General features: G+C 43.8%; 1 protein-coding gene across 1 annotated transcript; it reads left to right on the top strand.

Moving 5' to 3' along the window:
- Positions 1–10,519: 10,519 nt before the first annotated feature.
- SLC25A6 (solute carrier family 25 member 6) lies at positions 10,520–15,803 on the top strand. The gene is made up of 4 exons (XM_048859625.1): positions 10,520–10,704; positions 13,075–13,561; positions 14,495–14,635; positions 15,138–15,803. The coding sequence occupies exons 1-4, from the start codon at positions 10,594–10,596 to the stop codon at positions 15,293–15,295; spliced, it is 897 nt and encodes a 298-aa protein (XP_048715582.1). The 5' UTR covers positions 10,520–10,593; the 3' UTR covers positions 15,296–15,803.
- Positions 15,804–17,191: the final 1,388 nt, after the last annotated feature.

The raw sequence follows: 17,191 nt of genomic DNA, 5'->3' as shown, positions 1-17,191 counted from the left end.
CTGGCCCCCTCTGGCTGGAACTGGCTGGTCAGGTCACCAGGTGTCCTCTCTCCACGGCCCATTGTCCTCCCACCGGCCAGAACCGGCTGTGACTCCTGAGCTGGGCCTCCAGTTTGCCAAGTCACCAGTTGCTGGGGTATCCATTGGCTGGGGTCCCAAGTTCCATCGCTGGACCTCTGTAACAACAAACTCCCTCTCCCATCACCTCATTAAACCAGTAACACCCAGGGAAACTGAGTCCCTCCTCCTCTGCATCCAAACCATTGGAAAAACAAGAAGAAACCAAGAACCCCCACACACACACTTTGTCACAGCCTTTCATCAGCACCGAGAGTGTTTACAAAGTGCATAGCACCAGTGGTTGCTTACCTGAGCCGGAGGGGTGTTCAGATTTACTAGTACCTCAACGACTGGCTAATCAAGGGCCGGTCCTTGGATCAGGTGTGGTGGCACCTCGATCTGGTTCTCTCCACGTGTCACGCTCAGGGTCTCTTAATAAAAGAGAAGAAATCAACTCTAGTGCCGATGCAACACATACAGGTAATTGGAGTGGTCCTCAACTCCACTTGGGCCAGAGCCTTCCTCCCCAAAGCCTGATTCCAAGCCATGATAGATCTGATCTTGTGCATGCAAGCCCACTCTCTCACCACCACTCACATGGGCCTGAGGTTGTCGGGCCACATGGCAGCCTGCACTTACATGGTCTGGTACATGTGGCTCCATCTCAGTCCCCTACAGGCGTGCCTGGCATCAGTCTACGGCCCCAACAGATACAACATAGACCATGTGATCAAGGTACCGGGCCACATACTGTCATCAATCGCATAGTGACTGAATCCCTTATTGGTGTTGGAAGGAGTCCCCTTTGCGATCCCGTCCCCGTCAGTTACCCTAGTCTCCGATGCCTCGGATCTGGAGTAGGGAGCCCACCTGGACGATCTCAGCCTGCAAGGTCATTGGTTGAGTCACGATCGCTCCCTACACATAAAGTCAGAGAGGTACTCTTGGCCTGCCACGCTTTCCCACGTCATAAAAAGGGCAGGATGGTTCAGGTCCTGGTAGACAATACTGCCGCAGTATTCTATATCAACAAGCAAGGCAGAGCCTGATCAGCAGCCCTTTGCCAAGAAGCTCTCAGGGTGTGGAACTTCTGTGTTCAGCAAGCCACTCATCTCGTAGCCGCACACCTCCCCGGGGCCAGAAATGCTTTGGCAGATCGCCTTAGCAGGGCATTCTCATCTCGCCAGGAATGGTTGCTCCATCCAGAGGTGGTCAGTGTCCTCTTCCAGAGGTGGGGGACAACCCTACGGATACCACTAAGGCAAAAATCTCTGATGACTGTTGTTAGGATATAGATATTCAGGCCTGTCTGTAAAGGCCTATACTCTAAGAATTTAGGTGTATTCCTATCACTTGGCTAGTTAGAGGTATAAAAGAAAGAATCAAAATCACTGTCTGCCAGTGTAAGGGCCTTCTCTTACTGTGACAGTCTGAGGCCCTGTTCTTAGGCTAAGGCCTTTGGCTAAGCGACAGAGGCAGCCATAAGCTGGGAAGTGAATGGTCACATCCTCACATTCCAAACTAGTCACATTGAAATAAGGTGCTATTGGGCTGTTAGGAATTTAATCCTGTCCTTATAGTGCCTATCACCTCCAGAGAAAGGGAAGTGCCTAGAAGCTGTAAAAGGAAATTGAGGTTGATAGTTTTCTGTCTGGTAAGAACTCACTTATCAATAGACACAGCTGGGAAACTCTTATGTCTTTACAGATGTAGTTGTGAAATCCTCACTTCTGTATTGTTTTGTCATTATAGTTCCCACTTTGCTATTGTTTATTGGCATGGTCTCTGTCTGGTTCTGTGATTGCTTCTGTCTGCTGTATAATTAATTTTGCTGGGTGTAAACTAATTAAGGTGGTGGGATATAATTGGTTAGCTAATCCATGTTAGGATTGGTTAGTTAAATTTTAGTAGAATGATTGGTTAATGTATAGCTAAGAATATTACTATATAAATTAGGGGCAAACAGGAAGTAAGTTGGGATTCGAAAATAAGGAAAAAGGAACTTGTATTTAGCTTGCTGGAAGTTCACCCCAATAAACATCGAATTGTTTGCACCTTCGGACTTCGGGTATTGTTGCTCTCTGTTCATGCGAGAAGAACCAGGGAAGTGGGAGAGTGAAGGAATAAGCTCTCTAACAACTGTGCCCATGAGTGTGCACACACCTAGAAAGGGAATGGTCATTAGCAACAAATCTTGAAGAACAGTAGTTATGAAAGGTAGCAAAAAGAAAAGGAGGACTTGTGGTACCTTAGAGACTAACCAATTTATTTGAGCATAAGCTTTCGTGAGCTACAGCTCACTTCATTGGATGCATACTGTGCAGTCAGAATAAGCTCTGTTCTACCTCATTCTATGATCAATAAAGTTGATAGCAAAAACACACACAACCAAACAAAACCCTAAACACACTTGGCTCAGGATCCATTAGAAACATGGCAGGGGAGTCAGGATGGGCGAGATTCAGTGTAATGACTGGGAAAAGACAAAATCAAGAGAAAATAAATTATATTCTCAAACAAGCGTAAAAATATTAAGTAACCAATTCAGCAGTTGGGGATTCTTGTTAACAAGCTATAGGGTTTGCAGAGAAACAATTCAAGACGAATGACCTGCCCACTGAGATAAGAAGGGTCTCTTCTAGGTTCTCTTCTCTCTCATTTCTGGTAACTGTCCTGAGGTAGTCTGGCACTTATTCAAAAAGGGTAGGTACTAAGCCTTGGTGTCCTGTCCAACATTGCCTCTCTTAATAAAAATAGGTTCTAATGTCCAGTGTTGTGTGTGAGCAATTGCTGACAATAATGGTCACTGCATCTGCCTCCATAAGCACTTTGTTGTGACTGTTGTGTATATATACAACTGTGGACAAATTCATCACTGGTGTAACACCACTGATGTCAGATAGAATGATAATTAATATCCCTCATGTCCTAAAGTACTCTAGGAAATGTACAGTATGAAAGTCACTTATACAAAACTACTTTGTATTACATTCTGTAACAAATTGACTGTGTTTCTTTTTCACTGCAGAAACAATTTTCTTGGAATATCTGAATCTCAACAGTTAATTTTCATCACTGGATGGCTCAGCCTACTACCAGTTTAAACCTGCCCTTTTTTAAAAGATGAAATATCTTCTAATCTTCAGTTGTGATTAAAAAAGCAGACTACAGTTGATGGGATTTGCTAAATTCAGAGATCAATGCCCTGATTCTGAAGTTTTAAAAAAAATTCTACACAATAGTTTAGTCATAAATCATAATTGCTGGCCTAGTCTTATCAACAGTACTGAGAAATAGATGTTGAAAGGGGTTATCTACTGTCATGTGATATTTAATTTGATTAATTAAATCATGAGAACAGTATGGCCCTAGAGAAGCAAGCAATTGCTCTCTCTTCTCATTCTTTATATAGTCACAAGCCCCTCCACTGATAACACAAGAAGTTCTCACTACTTTCTGTTTCCCCTGGGCCCTTTTCTTAGTTCTTGGTGAACTACAGGTTATGTATAACTGAATGTGTTCTGGTTTAAGAAAGTTGGAGTTCTTTCTTTATCTACACAGACTGTTTTTACAGACAGCTGGGAGCTTTGCAATCACTCTGGCAATTATTCTTCACCTTTTTAAAATTACAGTTGTCATATTAAACACAAAGGGAAATGTTCATCCCTGGTATAACTTCACTGAAGTTAATGATGTTATTATTTATTACTTGTATTACCGTAGCACCTAGAAGCCCTACTTATGGACCAGGACCACACAGTGGTAGGTGCCATTACCGTAAGGATGAATTTGGTACAAAATCATTGGGCTAAATTATGCCTCAGTAAAGCAGAACTGCTTAAGTGACAGTGCCAGAAGACTCTATGCTTATGTAAGGACTGCAGTAGACCAGGATTGACCCTCAGAGAGGGACAAGGAGCCATCTCTCTTCTCTGGAGAATCCTACAGCACAGGTGTAATTTGACCCTTTTCCTCTAATCTTTTATTCATTCCTGAGTGTTTCAACATATGTAGCATTTCCATTAAATGGTGCAGAGATGTATTGTTGAAGAAAAGTGATTAAAGATACCCTCTGATACACCAGGTTTCAGAGTAACAGCCGTGTTAGTCTGTATTCGCAAAAAGAAAAGGAGTACTTGTGGCACCTTAGAGACTAACCAATTTATTTGAGCATGAGCTTTCGTGAGCTACAGCTCACTTACACCAGTGTTCTCAAATCATCTGGTCACAGTTCTGTAAGATTCATCAATCATGTATCTGCTACTCTCCACAGGCTACTTTCCAGAAAGGAAATTCCCCAATATATACTGTACATGGTTGCTAAAATATTGTAAGTGTGAAGTTATTTAAGAAAATAATGAAGTCAAAGAGCAATCTGCTGTGGCAGAATAATCCTATCGAAGCTGGAAACAGAAGAACTAGGACAGCAGTTCTCTAAAGCAGACTCCAGAGAAACTCTTCTGCATGCTATAAGATTACCTGGAACCAGTGGTAGAACAAAAATTATGTAGCTACGGTGATCAGATGACAGAAGGGGTCATAGGCAGTTCATTTTGCTTAAAGACAGTCAGCTGCCCACCTCCTGAAGTGCTACTTAGTATGCGCGCTGTTGTGAAGGTGGAAGGCAGAGCTGTATTGTGAAAAGTTAAATATGTGAAAGCCTTTTTGCTTTTAAATAACATCTTGCTCTCTCTCCTCCCCCATTTCTTCTCTGGATTTGTTTTTGTTTATATATTTATTAGGGCTGTCAATTAAGCCATTAACTCAAAAAAATTAACCACGTGGGACCACTGTGCCCCCTTAACTCTCTCCAGCCTGGGCTGTCTCTCACCATGCCTTGCTAGTGACCAGCGGCAATCCCTCCAGGTGCTGTTATCACTCAGCACAACCACCTGTGGAAACCCCCCACCCAGCTAGCTTGCATGAATGCTCCCAGAGACACTCATGAATCACATGGAGAAAGGCACCAGAGCCAAATCCCCCCAGCTCCCAGCACTGTACCCCAGGAATATACCATCTTGCACTGCTCAAGACAAGCAGTGCAAATTTATAAATTGGTTCACCACTTCAACAATAGAAAGTGGATATACACTAACCTTTGTACCCTGAGCAAATTTGCCCCACACTTCATACAAACTCACTGGTAAAGATAAACAGTAAAATAAATTTATTGACTATAAAAGATGGATTTTAAGTGAGATTAATCGATAAGCAAAAAGTCAGAGTTGGTTACTGAAAGAAATAAAATATAAGTACACAGTCTAAACTCTCAACCCTATTAGACTGGGCAACATCTAGATAAAGCAGTTTTTCTCACCCCACTGGATATTGCAGCCCATAGTATACAGATTTCACCTTTGAAATCTGGACCAGTCCCCTCAGTTGGAGTCTCAAGTCTTCAGCGTCCTTGTTGCTTGCAGTGTAGGTGGGTGAAGGAGAAAGGCCCTGCATGGGCCCCTATGTTTGGTTTTTATACCCTTAGTCCGTGTGCTTGGAGAATAGAAGTTCAGGCATGTTTGGTGAGTCCCTAAGCAAGGTTGAGCAATTCCCTTGGTGTGGCCTCATGCAAGTGAGTCATTGAATTGTAGCCCCCTTGCTGGACAATGGCTGGTGATTTCTGTTCAACAGCACCCACCTGGGTGTTGGTTACCTCCCTTGTCATTGTCTCTGTAGAGTCAGTATCTGGGTGCCTCCCAAACCCACAGCATGTTTTAGTGACAACCATACAACACAATTATCATAACTTCATATGCGTTGATGATACACATATTTAGATAGAATAATGACTTTCAGCAAATCATAACCTTTCCCCAGATACCTCACATGGCATGCGTTTTATGCAATATCACAATTATATACAGATGAGGAATACAGAGGTTACAGGGGGCTCCCCCAAGGTATAGAGTGTCACAGTATGTATATATGTGCGTATGTGTATATGTATGTGCGTGTGTGTGTGTATATAAACAGATACAGAAATACAGAGCAGAAAGGGGGGAGAAATCAGGACCCATTCAATGATGTCACATTTTAGGCATGAGAGACTCCACTACCATGATGCTTACTGACCATGCTCTGAGGTCTGAGATCTTTGTGCTGAGAGCAATGGAGGCTATGATGGCTCCTCCTTTATCACAGTATTAGCTTGGGAACATCTCAGATCCACCACCACTATCCCCCTCCTCCCATTTAACAAGAACCCACTTATCCATTATATCCCTAATTCTCTCCAAAAACATACATGCCAGTTCTGTACATATTCCCTGTTGCTCCCAAAGCCTTTCGTGAACCTAAACTTCTTTATCCCACCTCCGAACATGCCAGCGTAACAGGTAAAGGAAGGTCACATAGTGAATCTTAGATCTTCCAAGTGTGTGTGTGTGTGGGGGCAAAATCAGGCTGTCAAAGGCCCCCCCAGTGACTTGACCCAGCACTGGGAGAAGACTAAGGAAGGTGCAGAAATAGAAGGGAACGAGATCCCAGGGTCAGAAGTGAAAAGGGGAAAATGAGAATGATAAAAAGTGTGACAAAATGGGGAAAGGAAAAAGAAAAAATAAAGATAAAAAAGAGGGAGTAAAGAAAGTGATAGCTCTAGAGACAAATACACTGAAACAGTGCAAAAGGGTGAAAAGTATACAGAAACATGCTGATACAAAACATTACATGGTGTGACCTTTGTAAGGTTTGCAAGAGGCTGGAGCCCCAAGCTGATGTATCTGATCTCCTAAGGTGCATAGGACAGGATACTCAGTTGTGTCTAGCTAAACAGTTCCAAATCACAGAATTGGCATATGCTATTCTCCAATTTCACAAGTCAACATAACTTTTAAGTCCTAGAAATTGAAGTTGTTTAAATATGTATTTCCCCGCCCATATTTATTCTAAAAATCTAATAAATTCTATATAAAACATTATATTAGAAGAAGTTAAAGTTGCATGCTTAAGCAACAGAGCAAGTTTTTGTTTTCCTTTGGGGGGGGAAGGAGGGGTTGAATGGAAAATGCCAATTTGATGAAACCAAAACTTTTTATGGGTATGTATCAGTTTCAATTAAATTTTCATTGGAAAGGGGTCCATGATCCAAGATGAACTTTCTAGTCAAAGTATGTGTGGGTTCCCCTTCCCCTACCATAGCTAATATCTCAATTGTTAGGGGTTTAGCCGTGAAGTAGAAGTTGCAGGTTCAGGTCCCTGCTCTGCTTGAAAAAGGTTGCACGTGCCACCCTTGTGCATGTGTATTGATTCAGCATCAACTAGATCTGTATGGGTACTAGAGTCTGCTCCTGTGAATTCAGTAACAAGAGCAGGTCCTAAAATAGCAAATAATTTCCGCACATCAGAGGGGTAGCCGTGTTAGTCTATATCCACAAAAATCTGAAGAAAAATCTGCATCTGAAGAAGTGGGTTTTTTTACCCATGAAAGCTTATGCCCAAAATAAATCTGTTAGTCTTTAAGGTGACACCTGACTCCTCCTTGTTTTTATAATTTCTTCAACATTCTTAGATGCATATGTAGAATCTTGTTATATGACATTTGAGGATAAAAGGGAACTGTCATTTTGAAATGTAGTCAACTACATAAATGAGTTAACAGTTCTTTCATGGGCTGCAATTTTTGTGATTATTCAATCATACTTTCCTGGTTTTAAAAATGTTTTTCTTTGTTTCATGTTGTAGGAAAGGTCAACAAAAAGGACAACTAAAACTTATTAGAGGGGAAAGAATTAAACTAGCTATATACAAAGTACTGTCAAATGCACAGCTGAAAAAATAAACTTTTTTTGTCTAATCTTTTTCAGATGTAATCTAATTTTACATGTTACTTTTAAAAATAGTAGGTATAATGTCAGACAGAAGTGTGGCTTTTAAATTTGCAATATCACTTTCAGCATACAATAAAGAGTAACATGGGAATTGATAGCATGTACAGGGTGCATAAGTTTGCAGTAAAGGCCCAGCCCTGGTCTACAGTACAAACTTATGTCAGTATAACTACATTGCTCAGGGCGACGCAATGACACCGACCGAACTCCCAGCGTAGACAGCGCTGTGTCAACGAGAGGGCTTCTCCCGTCAACACAACTACTACCTCTCGGGGAAGTGAAATACCTATGCCGATGGGAAATAATCCCATTGGCATAGGCAGCATTTTCACTAAGCACTACAGCAGAGCAGCTGCACCAGTCCAGCTGTGCCACTGCAGGACTATAAGTGTAGACAAGCCCCAGATAGTGCAACAGGCTCTATGGAGGCAGATCTCTCCTGCCATGTAGAACCCACTGTGTTGTTTTATATTCAAGTAATCCACAAGTCTTAATAATAATTCACTGGTAGTAATTTAACAAGTCTTTCTTAGATACATTGTTAACATATAAACAGAGCATTTTAACCAGGGGTGGCAACCTGTGGTACGCGGCCCATCGGGGTAATCTGCTGGCAGGCCGCCAGTTTGTTTACATTTGCACATCCGCCAATGGGAGCTGCGGGAAGTGGCACGGGCCACAGGTTGCCCACCACTGATCTTAACTCAAGACAATCTATCAGCCTAACCTAAAATCAACTGCTTTGTCCAACTGTCAGTTCCCACACCATGAAGAATCTATTCATTCTCTTAAAACCACAGTAACGCCACACCCACACACAGTTCACTCCAGGTTAAACCCTTAAATTAGCTTTCTGGGTAACTGTCTCATCTCTGCACTGAAAAAAATATTCACAGCTCACCTAGTTTCACAGTCAACTGGATTATCCTCTGAATTGAATAACTTTCCTGATAAAGCCTATCAGATATATAGTTTACCGCCTCATCCTTGAATTGCATCTAAAGCTGTGCTGGTGGTGGAAAAGAAAACGTGTATACTACATGGCTGCTGACAAAACTATTACATTTCATATCTTGGAAAGAAAAAAGGTTATCAATTGCAAAGTATAATTTAATACATAATTGACCTTTATGACACTTACATTAATGTAGGTATTTAATGTTATAGAAAAAAATGTATATTGTATTTTTTTAAAATAACGTGATTAAAAATTGCACCACAACATACATGCACAAGGAGAAAGAATTAAGGTTGCATGTGCAACCTTAACATCTAACTGTGCATCTTACCAGTCTCACAATGAAGCACTTTTTTTCTTCAATTAAATAAATACATAACATGATGGTCAGATTTCTCATCTGGCTGTTTTGTTAAAAATTTATATTCTAACCTCTGGTGACACCGAAAGGCATGGGCAATGAGAAATCTAATGAGGCAGAAGAGTCATGAAGACAAAAGGAGGAGCAAGTGGAGGGTTTTTTTTTCTTTTGGCATCAAAATGCTTCTCTGCTCCACCTGTTGCCCCATAAATCAATGGGGCTGCTCAGCGTGGTTAAAGCTGGCAGAAACGGGAGCTACATAAATAACGGAGGAAGGCTTCCTAGCCCCTGTTTAATATGAGATTAGAAGCGGCCAGCACGTTGTCGCGCTTTGCTAGCTACGCAGTCACTGTTGAGACCGGTTTCAGAGTAACAGCCGTGTCAGTCTGTATTCGCAAAAAGAAAAGGAGGACTTGTGGCACCTTAGAGACTAACCAATTTATTTGAACATAAGCTTTTGTGAGCTACAGCTCACTTCATCGGATGCATACTGTGGAAAGTACAGAAGATCATTTTATATACACACAAAGCATGAAAAAATACCTTTGTGTGTGTGTGGGGGGGGTGGGTGGGTGAGAAAACCTGGATTTGTGCTGGAAATAGCCCAACTTGATTATCATACACATTGTAAGGAGTGATCACTTTAGATAAGCTATTGCCAGCAGTAGAGTGGGGTGGGAGGAGGTATTTTTCTTGCTTTGTGTGTGTATAAAAAGATCTTCTATGCTTTCCACGGTATGCATCTGATGAAGTGAGCTGTAGCTAAGGAAAGCTCATGCTCAAATAAACTGGTTAGTCTCTAAGGTGCCACAAGTACTCATTTTCTTTCTGTTGAGGCCGCAGCGTTTCAAACGGAGAGATGGGGAAACTGCGCATCTGGCGGACGGGGGAAGCCGCCTTCCCCGTGTGTCACACTAGGGCAGTGGGCGCCCAGCGGCTTGTGAAATGCGGCGCCGGTACCGGCACCGAACGAGGAGGAGCCGCAGGCGCGGAGGGGGCCAGGCCGGAAAGCCGGGCTCCAGGCGCCGGGGCGGTGCTGCCTGAGGGCGGGGGGGGAGCGAGCGGGGCCGGCGTCTGCCAAGACCTGCCGGTCCCCAGCGCCAGCCCCAGGCCGGGGAGCGCGCGCGCTCGGCGGGACAGGGCTCGCGCCGGCAGGTTGCAACCGGCACGTCAGGGCGAGCGCGCGACGCGACCGGAAGCGGGGGGCCGGGGCAGAACTCCCGGGCGGCCCCGCCTCTCTGCGGCCGGGCGGCCAATGGCGCGGCGGGGGCGGGCCCGGCCGGCCCGGGCGTTTAGCTCATGCGCGGAGGCCATCCTGCCCTTTTTTTTTCTGTCGGTGCGTGGGCGCTGCGGCGTTTTTTCCCCCCAGCGGCTCCCGGCTCAGCACGAACATGGCGGACCAAGCCCTCTCCTTCGCCAAGGACTTCCTGGCGGGCGGCGTGGCCGCGGCCATCAGCAAAACCGCGGTGGCGCCCATCGAGCGGGTCAAGCTGTTGCTCCAGGTCAGCGGCGCGCGGGAGCCGGAGGGGCGGGGGTCTGGCCGGGGCCGAGGCGGGAGAGAGCGGGGTGGCGGCGCGTGGCCTCGCTTCCCCACAGCGCGCGTGTCCGCAGGGGCGCAAGGCTCTGGGCCCGCCGTCGACCCAAGCGCGCCCGCCTCGCGCCGTTGCCGCGGTAGCAGCAACAGCGGGCTTGGGGCGCGTTCGCCCCGGCCACTACAGTGCTAGGAGCCGGTTACGAGAGCGGGGAGGGGGGGGCGGTCACGTGGAGGGAGGGCGCGCGGAGGAGCGGCAGCCCAGGTCTTCCGCTGTGCGACGCGAGAGGGGGGCGGGGCCTGGCGCGCGTGTCACGTGGGGAGGCGGCTCGCTGTGCCCTCCTCCCTCTCGCCGCCGGCGCCCGCCCGCCTGTTGTAGCGCGACCGTCACGTGACGGCGGGTGGCGCGGGCCGCGGCCCTCGCGGGACGTCTCTTCTTCTCCGCGGCGGCGGATTCCTCCCCTGCCCCGGCTGTCGCCGGAGCCCTGGCGGCGCGTGGCCTGGCCGCGCCCCGGCCCCGCGCCCGCAGGGGTCACGTTATTGCCAGGGACACCCCTCCCCAGGGCCGCTGTGGGCGCGCGCCCGTAGCCCCATGACCCCCCCAGTCCCCCTGCGCTGCCTGGGGGGAGCGAGCCCAGTGGCCGCGTGGGGGACCGGTGACCTTGGCGCGCCCCTGCCGGCAGACCGATGCTCGCGGCGTTTGCCGGGGAGCGGCCTCTCGGTGACAGGAGGAACCGGTCTGGCTTCGTTGGGATCCGGCGCCCCAGCCTGGGGCCGATCGCTTCGCCCCGGTTCCTCCGCCCCCATCTGTAGGACGGGTCAACAACGCTGGCCTGAGGCACCGGGAAATTAGCGATGGGGCCCTAGAGCTACCAGGGAGACTGACTAATGGAGGAGGGGGGCTCCCCTTATTTGGAGTCAGTCACTTACATTAAATGTTGTAACTTTAAAAAAAACTAAAAATCCCAGTCCTGGCCAGACCTTGCCTACAGACAGCCCCCCAACCTGAAGCAAATACTCACCAGCAACCACACACCACACAACAGAACCACTAACCCAGGAACTCATCCTTGCAACAAAGCCCGTCGCCAACTGTGCCCACATATGTATTGAGGGGGCACCATCACAGGGCCTAATAACATGAGCCAACCTATCAGAGGCTCGTTCACCTGCACATCCACCAATGCGATATATGCCATCATGTGCCAGCAATGCCCCTCTGCCATGTACATTGGTCAAACTGGACAATCTCTACGTAAAAGAATAAATGGACACAAATCAGATATCAAGAATTATAACATTCATAAACCAGTCGGAGAACACTTCAGTCTCTCTGGTCACACGATTACAGACATGAAAGTTTCGAAATTACAACAAAAAAACTTCAAATCCAGACTCCAGCGAGAAACTGTTGAATTGGAATTCATTTGCAAATTGGATACAATTAACTTAGGCTTGAATAGAGACTGGGAGTGGCTAAGTCATTATGCAAGGTAACCTATTTCCCCTTGTTTTTTCCTTATCCCCCCTCCCCACATTCTTGTTAAACCCTGGATTTGTGATGGAAATGGCCCACCTTGATTATCATACACTTTAAGGACTGTGATCACTTTAGATAAGCTATTAGCAGCAGGAGAGTGGAGTGTCAGGAAGTATTTTTTCATGCTTTGTGTGTATATAAAAAGATCTTCTACACTTTCCGATGAAGTGAGCTGTAGCTCACGAAAGCTCATGCTCAAATAAATTGGTTAGTCTCTAAGGTGCCACAAGTCCTCCTTTTCTTTTTGCAAAGACAGACTAACACGGCTGTTACTCTGAAAACTTTCCACAGTATGCATCCAGTGAAGTGAGCTGTAGCTCACGAAAGCTTATGCTCAAATAAATTGGTTAGTCTGTAAGGTGCCACGAGTACTCCTTTTTAATTTTTCTTATGGCGTTCACCTTTTAAATTTTTTTTATGAATGTAAATGTCCCATCCTCTTGAATTACTGAGTTGTTTTGACGGGGAGGAACTTCCAGTATTATGTACAAGCAGAAAGTTTCTATTAAATTGTACTAATGAATAGAAAACTCTATCCATAGTCTCCAGTTATGAAATAATTTCTGATTTATAGATATTTACAACCACTTTTGAAAATGTACAGTAAAATGATGGGTGAAGGGTTGTATACATTTCGATAAATGATCATTTGGACCAGTCAATCAGACTTAGTGATGTCCCTTTCTTCTGTTCTAGGATGAGTATAGATAAACAGTCTGAACTACTAATATTGATTTCCACCTGTAGTATTTATTGGATATGTGATCAAAATAATAAATGTATTAAATACATTTTTTATAGGTACAACATGCAAGTAAACAAATTGCTGCTGACAAACAGTACAAGGGAATCATTGATTGCGTGGTGCGTATCCCAAAGGAGCAAGGAGTGCTGTCCTTTTGGCGTGGAAATTTGGCAAATGTCATCAGATACTTCCCCACTCAGGCTCTCAATTTTGCTTTCAAGGATAAGTATAAGCAGGTGTTCTTAGGAGGAGTGGACAAGCACACTCAATTTTGGAGGTATTTTGCTGGTAATCTGGCCTCTGGTGGTGCAGCTGGTGCCACTTCTCTCTGCTTCGTCTATCCCTTGGATTTTGCAAGAACCCGTTTGGCTGCTGACGTCGGAAAAGCTGGTGCTGACAGAGAATTCAGAGGTCTGGGGGACTGTCTAGTCAAAATTACCAAGTCTGATGGTCTGCGTGGCTTATATCAAGGGTTCAATGTGTCTGTGCAGGGTATCATCATCTATAGAGCTGCCTACTTTGGAATCTATGATACAGCAAAAGGTAACTTATAGGGGGAATCTGGAAAGTTGTACAGGCAACCTTAATTTTGGCATTTCATAACTTTGGGGTGCTTGACTGCAACATGAAAGCTTTAATGTAGCTTTTTGTATTTCATTTCATTTAATGCTATTGCCTTGGCGATGAATATAAGACTGTGATCATTTGTTTTTTTTTTAATTGGAGCCATTACTATCACCCTACTTCTAGTTACTGACGCCACTACTTGTTGTATTGTTAGTCAAACTACTTTCCAGCATTAAAAAGCTAAGTGTAGAATCTTGTTATCCTGTCAGTGTTTAGTGCAATGCTGGAGAAAATACTATTTACATCTTTTAAAAATGTAGAATGCTGTTTGTGGATTGACAGAGTATTTGTGGACTACATATGGTGATAGAGCAGCTTACCACACTTCTGGCAGAAACAAGTTCTAATAATGAGATAGAGTAGCTTCAATGTTTTTGATTTGATGGATTACTAAGGCATATCACAGTAACACAGGTTATAATTTCACTTAAACAAGTTAGTGTTTTTATGGGCTATTTCAGCAAATTTTACTGTAAAGGCTATGTGTATTTGACTGCCCCTCCTTCCCCATTCTATTTCTCAGTCTGCAAAAGTTTCCAAGATACTCTAAAAATGACATATTTCAAATCCTTGGGCGATTCATTGTTAAAAATACTTTTTCTAATCAAAGTTATAAAAACAAAAGCACTTAATCGTTAATCTAAATTTCTGAAACAGTATATTAATTATCTTTGGAAGAGAGATGTAAATGTGGTCATGGTGTAACATTTCATGCATTGCCATCCTTGCAGGAGACTGAGTTGCTTTCTTTTGTAAAACTTTGAATGACGGCTGCTTTTCTAAATTGTGTGAGTCTGAGGAGGGATTGGGTATAAAACTAAAAGTTATGTTATGGTGTCTTTATTGCAGGCATGCTCCCAGATCCCAGAAACACTCACATTGTGATAAGCTGGATGATTGCACAAACAGTGACTTCTGTGGCTGGTGTTGTCTCCTATCCTTTTGATACAGTGCGGCGTCGAATGATGATGCAGTCAGGACGTAAAGGAGGTACAGTCTTGATATTTATTAGTCTAAAACTTTTGTTCCGCACTTTAGCGGTGGTACCGATACTTGTCAGTGCTTTTGACTTGGTGCAAAAGCTGGTAACTCCAGTTCAGTTTATTTTTTGAGCAGCTTTTAATTTTCTTAGAACAAATCCATCAACACATTTTATATAGTGTGAAACCAATTGTCTTAAGCAATGATTGTCATAAGCATTTCAAATCACGAGACTAGCTTTTAGGGAACTAGTACTTTGTAATATTTACAAATGAGTTTGGTACTTGTATTGAGGGTGCTGTTTTTATGTAGGGTAGTGCTTGATCTTTATGTGGCATGGGTAATTGGCAAATAGGTAACGCCACATGGACAGTTACAGCTTCATGATCATTTACTGTCTCAATTAGGTTTTAATAAAATTGAAGTTTTTCCATTATAACATTAAGTTGCAGTTAGGAAAATACTGAAGCAAATTATCTAAATTAGGGGGAAAATTTTCATTTCTCCACAGCTGACATCATGTACTCCGGAACAGTTGACTGTTGGAAGAAGATTGCAAGGGATGAAGGAGGAAAAGCTTTTTTCAAGGGTGCATGGTCCAACGTTCTCCGAGGCATGGGTGGTGCTTTTGTGCTTGTGCTGTATGATGAATTAAAGAAAGTAATTTAAAAACAGCCTAACTAGAATTGGAAACCAAGTTGAGCAGATCATGTAGAATAACTTTACCATTATGGACCATTGACCTTCAAGAAATTCCTGTGTTGTCTTATTTATCGGGGCCAGATCACGTTGGTAGATGGGGCTAGAAACTTATCAAGGGAACTGATCCATTTCAGGATTGCCTTTTTTCGCAGACACTGAAACTGACAGTTCAGCATACTGAATTTTCTGTATCAGTGTTTGGATATCAGTGGCAGTAGTTCTGGGTCCACAGAAGCAGTTTGGGCAAAGAAAGTTGTTTGTTTTTTTTTCTATATTTGCCCTCTGATCATTCTCTAGTTTCCTGTCTTATAGGACCATAAAATTGTTTGCATATTTGTTTAACAAATCATGTCTATTCCACTTGTACTTAAGCACTCTGTACCATTTTGCACAGCTGACCCTTTAGCAAATATGTTCTTTTAAATTGGGGCATTCTGCTGTAAAACAATAAACATATTTACTCTGTTGAAACTAATTATATCGAAGTGTTGGCTCTCCTGGGGAACTTTTGCAACCATCTTTTCATAAGAACATTCCAGTTTCACCTGATACCTTCACTGCTTGACCCACCGCATTACAACATGGTGCATTCATATTATCGCTATAAACAGATTTAGGTCTGGTAAATGCTTGGATGGAACATTTCCATGGAAGATGTAAAGGTGCTGTACACAATGGTGTCATGAGCTGGCAAACGTCCATCACTCATTCAATTCTCCGTGCTTGATATAAAGAGTACACTGTGCTACGGGAGGAGTTTTTTTGGATGGGTTTGTCTTTGCTTGGTTCTCAGCTACCTGGTCCCTAGTGTAAAGTCATTTCTGTGGTAGCAGCTTACAGGTTCCAAACAGGGATTTAAATTCCATTCTACTTGTAAATCGCTGATCCAGAGTGATCTCAAACTATGCTGTAATTCTGACTCTTTCACATATACTTTGCATGTTGTAAATGATGGCAAAAAGTGCAAGGCAGCTAAGAACCAAGGCCTAAAAAATAAAAGGCAAGGGAGTATTAGTTCTTTGCGTGTGTTTGTTTTTTAAATAACCAAGCTTTTCACCAAGACCTAAATATGTTTTAAGCTGGGTGACCTGTCCACATTTCACTGAAAAGGCATTACTGCTCCCTGTAAGCAATGACTGCTTGAAAATACTTATGTATGTTCATAGTATCTAGTATTGCTCTTGGATTAGTTTTGGATGAATGCTTCAGAGGAAGGTGAAACTTAAATTGAGCTTAAATTTTGTTTTGGGATAACAAATTTTAGGGGAGAGAGAGGCTTGATTTCCGTAGTAATCTAAAGGACTATGTAGTTTAGAATACTTGAAGTGGAGAGGCTATAAAGGAGCTGTAACAGACAGACTTAATTTCCTTGGTGGACAAGCTGTGTATGGCCAGCATAAGCCATCTGTACTTTAATTGCCCTCTATTGCTGTAATGGTTCAGCCCCTGTAAAACACTCTACAGCCCAGAAGTAATTTAGATCCTTCGTTCCCCTTGCCATCCAGGCTGTGCTTCTCTGCTGAGCCCTGGGCTAGGTGCAGCAAAGAATCTGCCCACAGATCTCTGTAGTCTTGTCATTCACACCACAAGTTTTTGTTTTTCTTAGTACAGTATAAATATTTGGGGGGGGGGGGGGAAGCTGGTATCAACAGAATGGTTTAGTAGTCAATTATACTTGTCCAAATATACCAAAGGCAATTTGTGTTGTGCATTATTATTGATGACGTAACTTACATGTGTGACAAGCAAAATTGTTATACCAATAAAATAAAAACCAGCAGGATCTTATTAGGGGAAAAGGCAAAATGCCACATTTATTGTGAATACAGAAAGAATCATAGTAAGCAGTTATAGCTATAACAT

The sequence above is a fragment of the Caretta caretta genome, chromosome 1 (genome assembly GCF_965140235.1).
Source record: "Caretta caretta isolate rCarCar2 chromosome 1, rCarCar1.hap1, whole genome shotgun sequence".
Classification (NCBI taxonomy): Eukaryota; Metazoa; Chordata; order Testudines; family Cheloniidae; genus Caretta; species Caretta caretta.
Note: the sequence above shows the minus strand (reverse complement) of the source record. Positions and strands in the feature narration are given on the sequence as shown.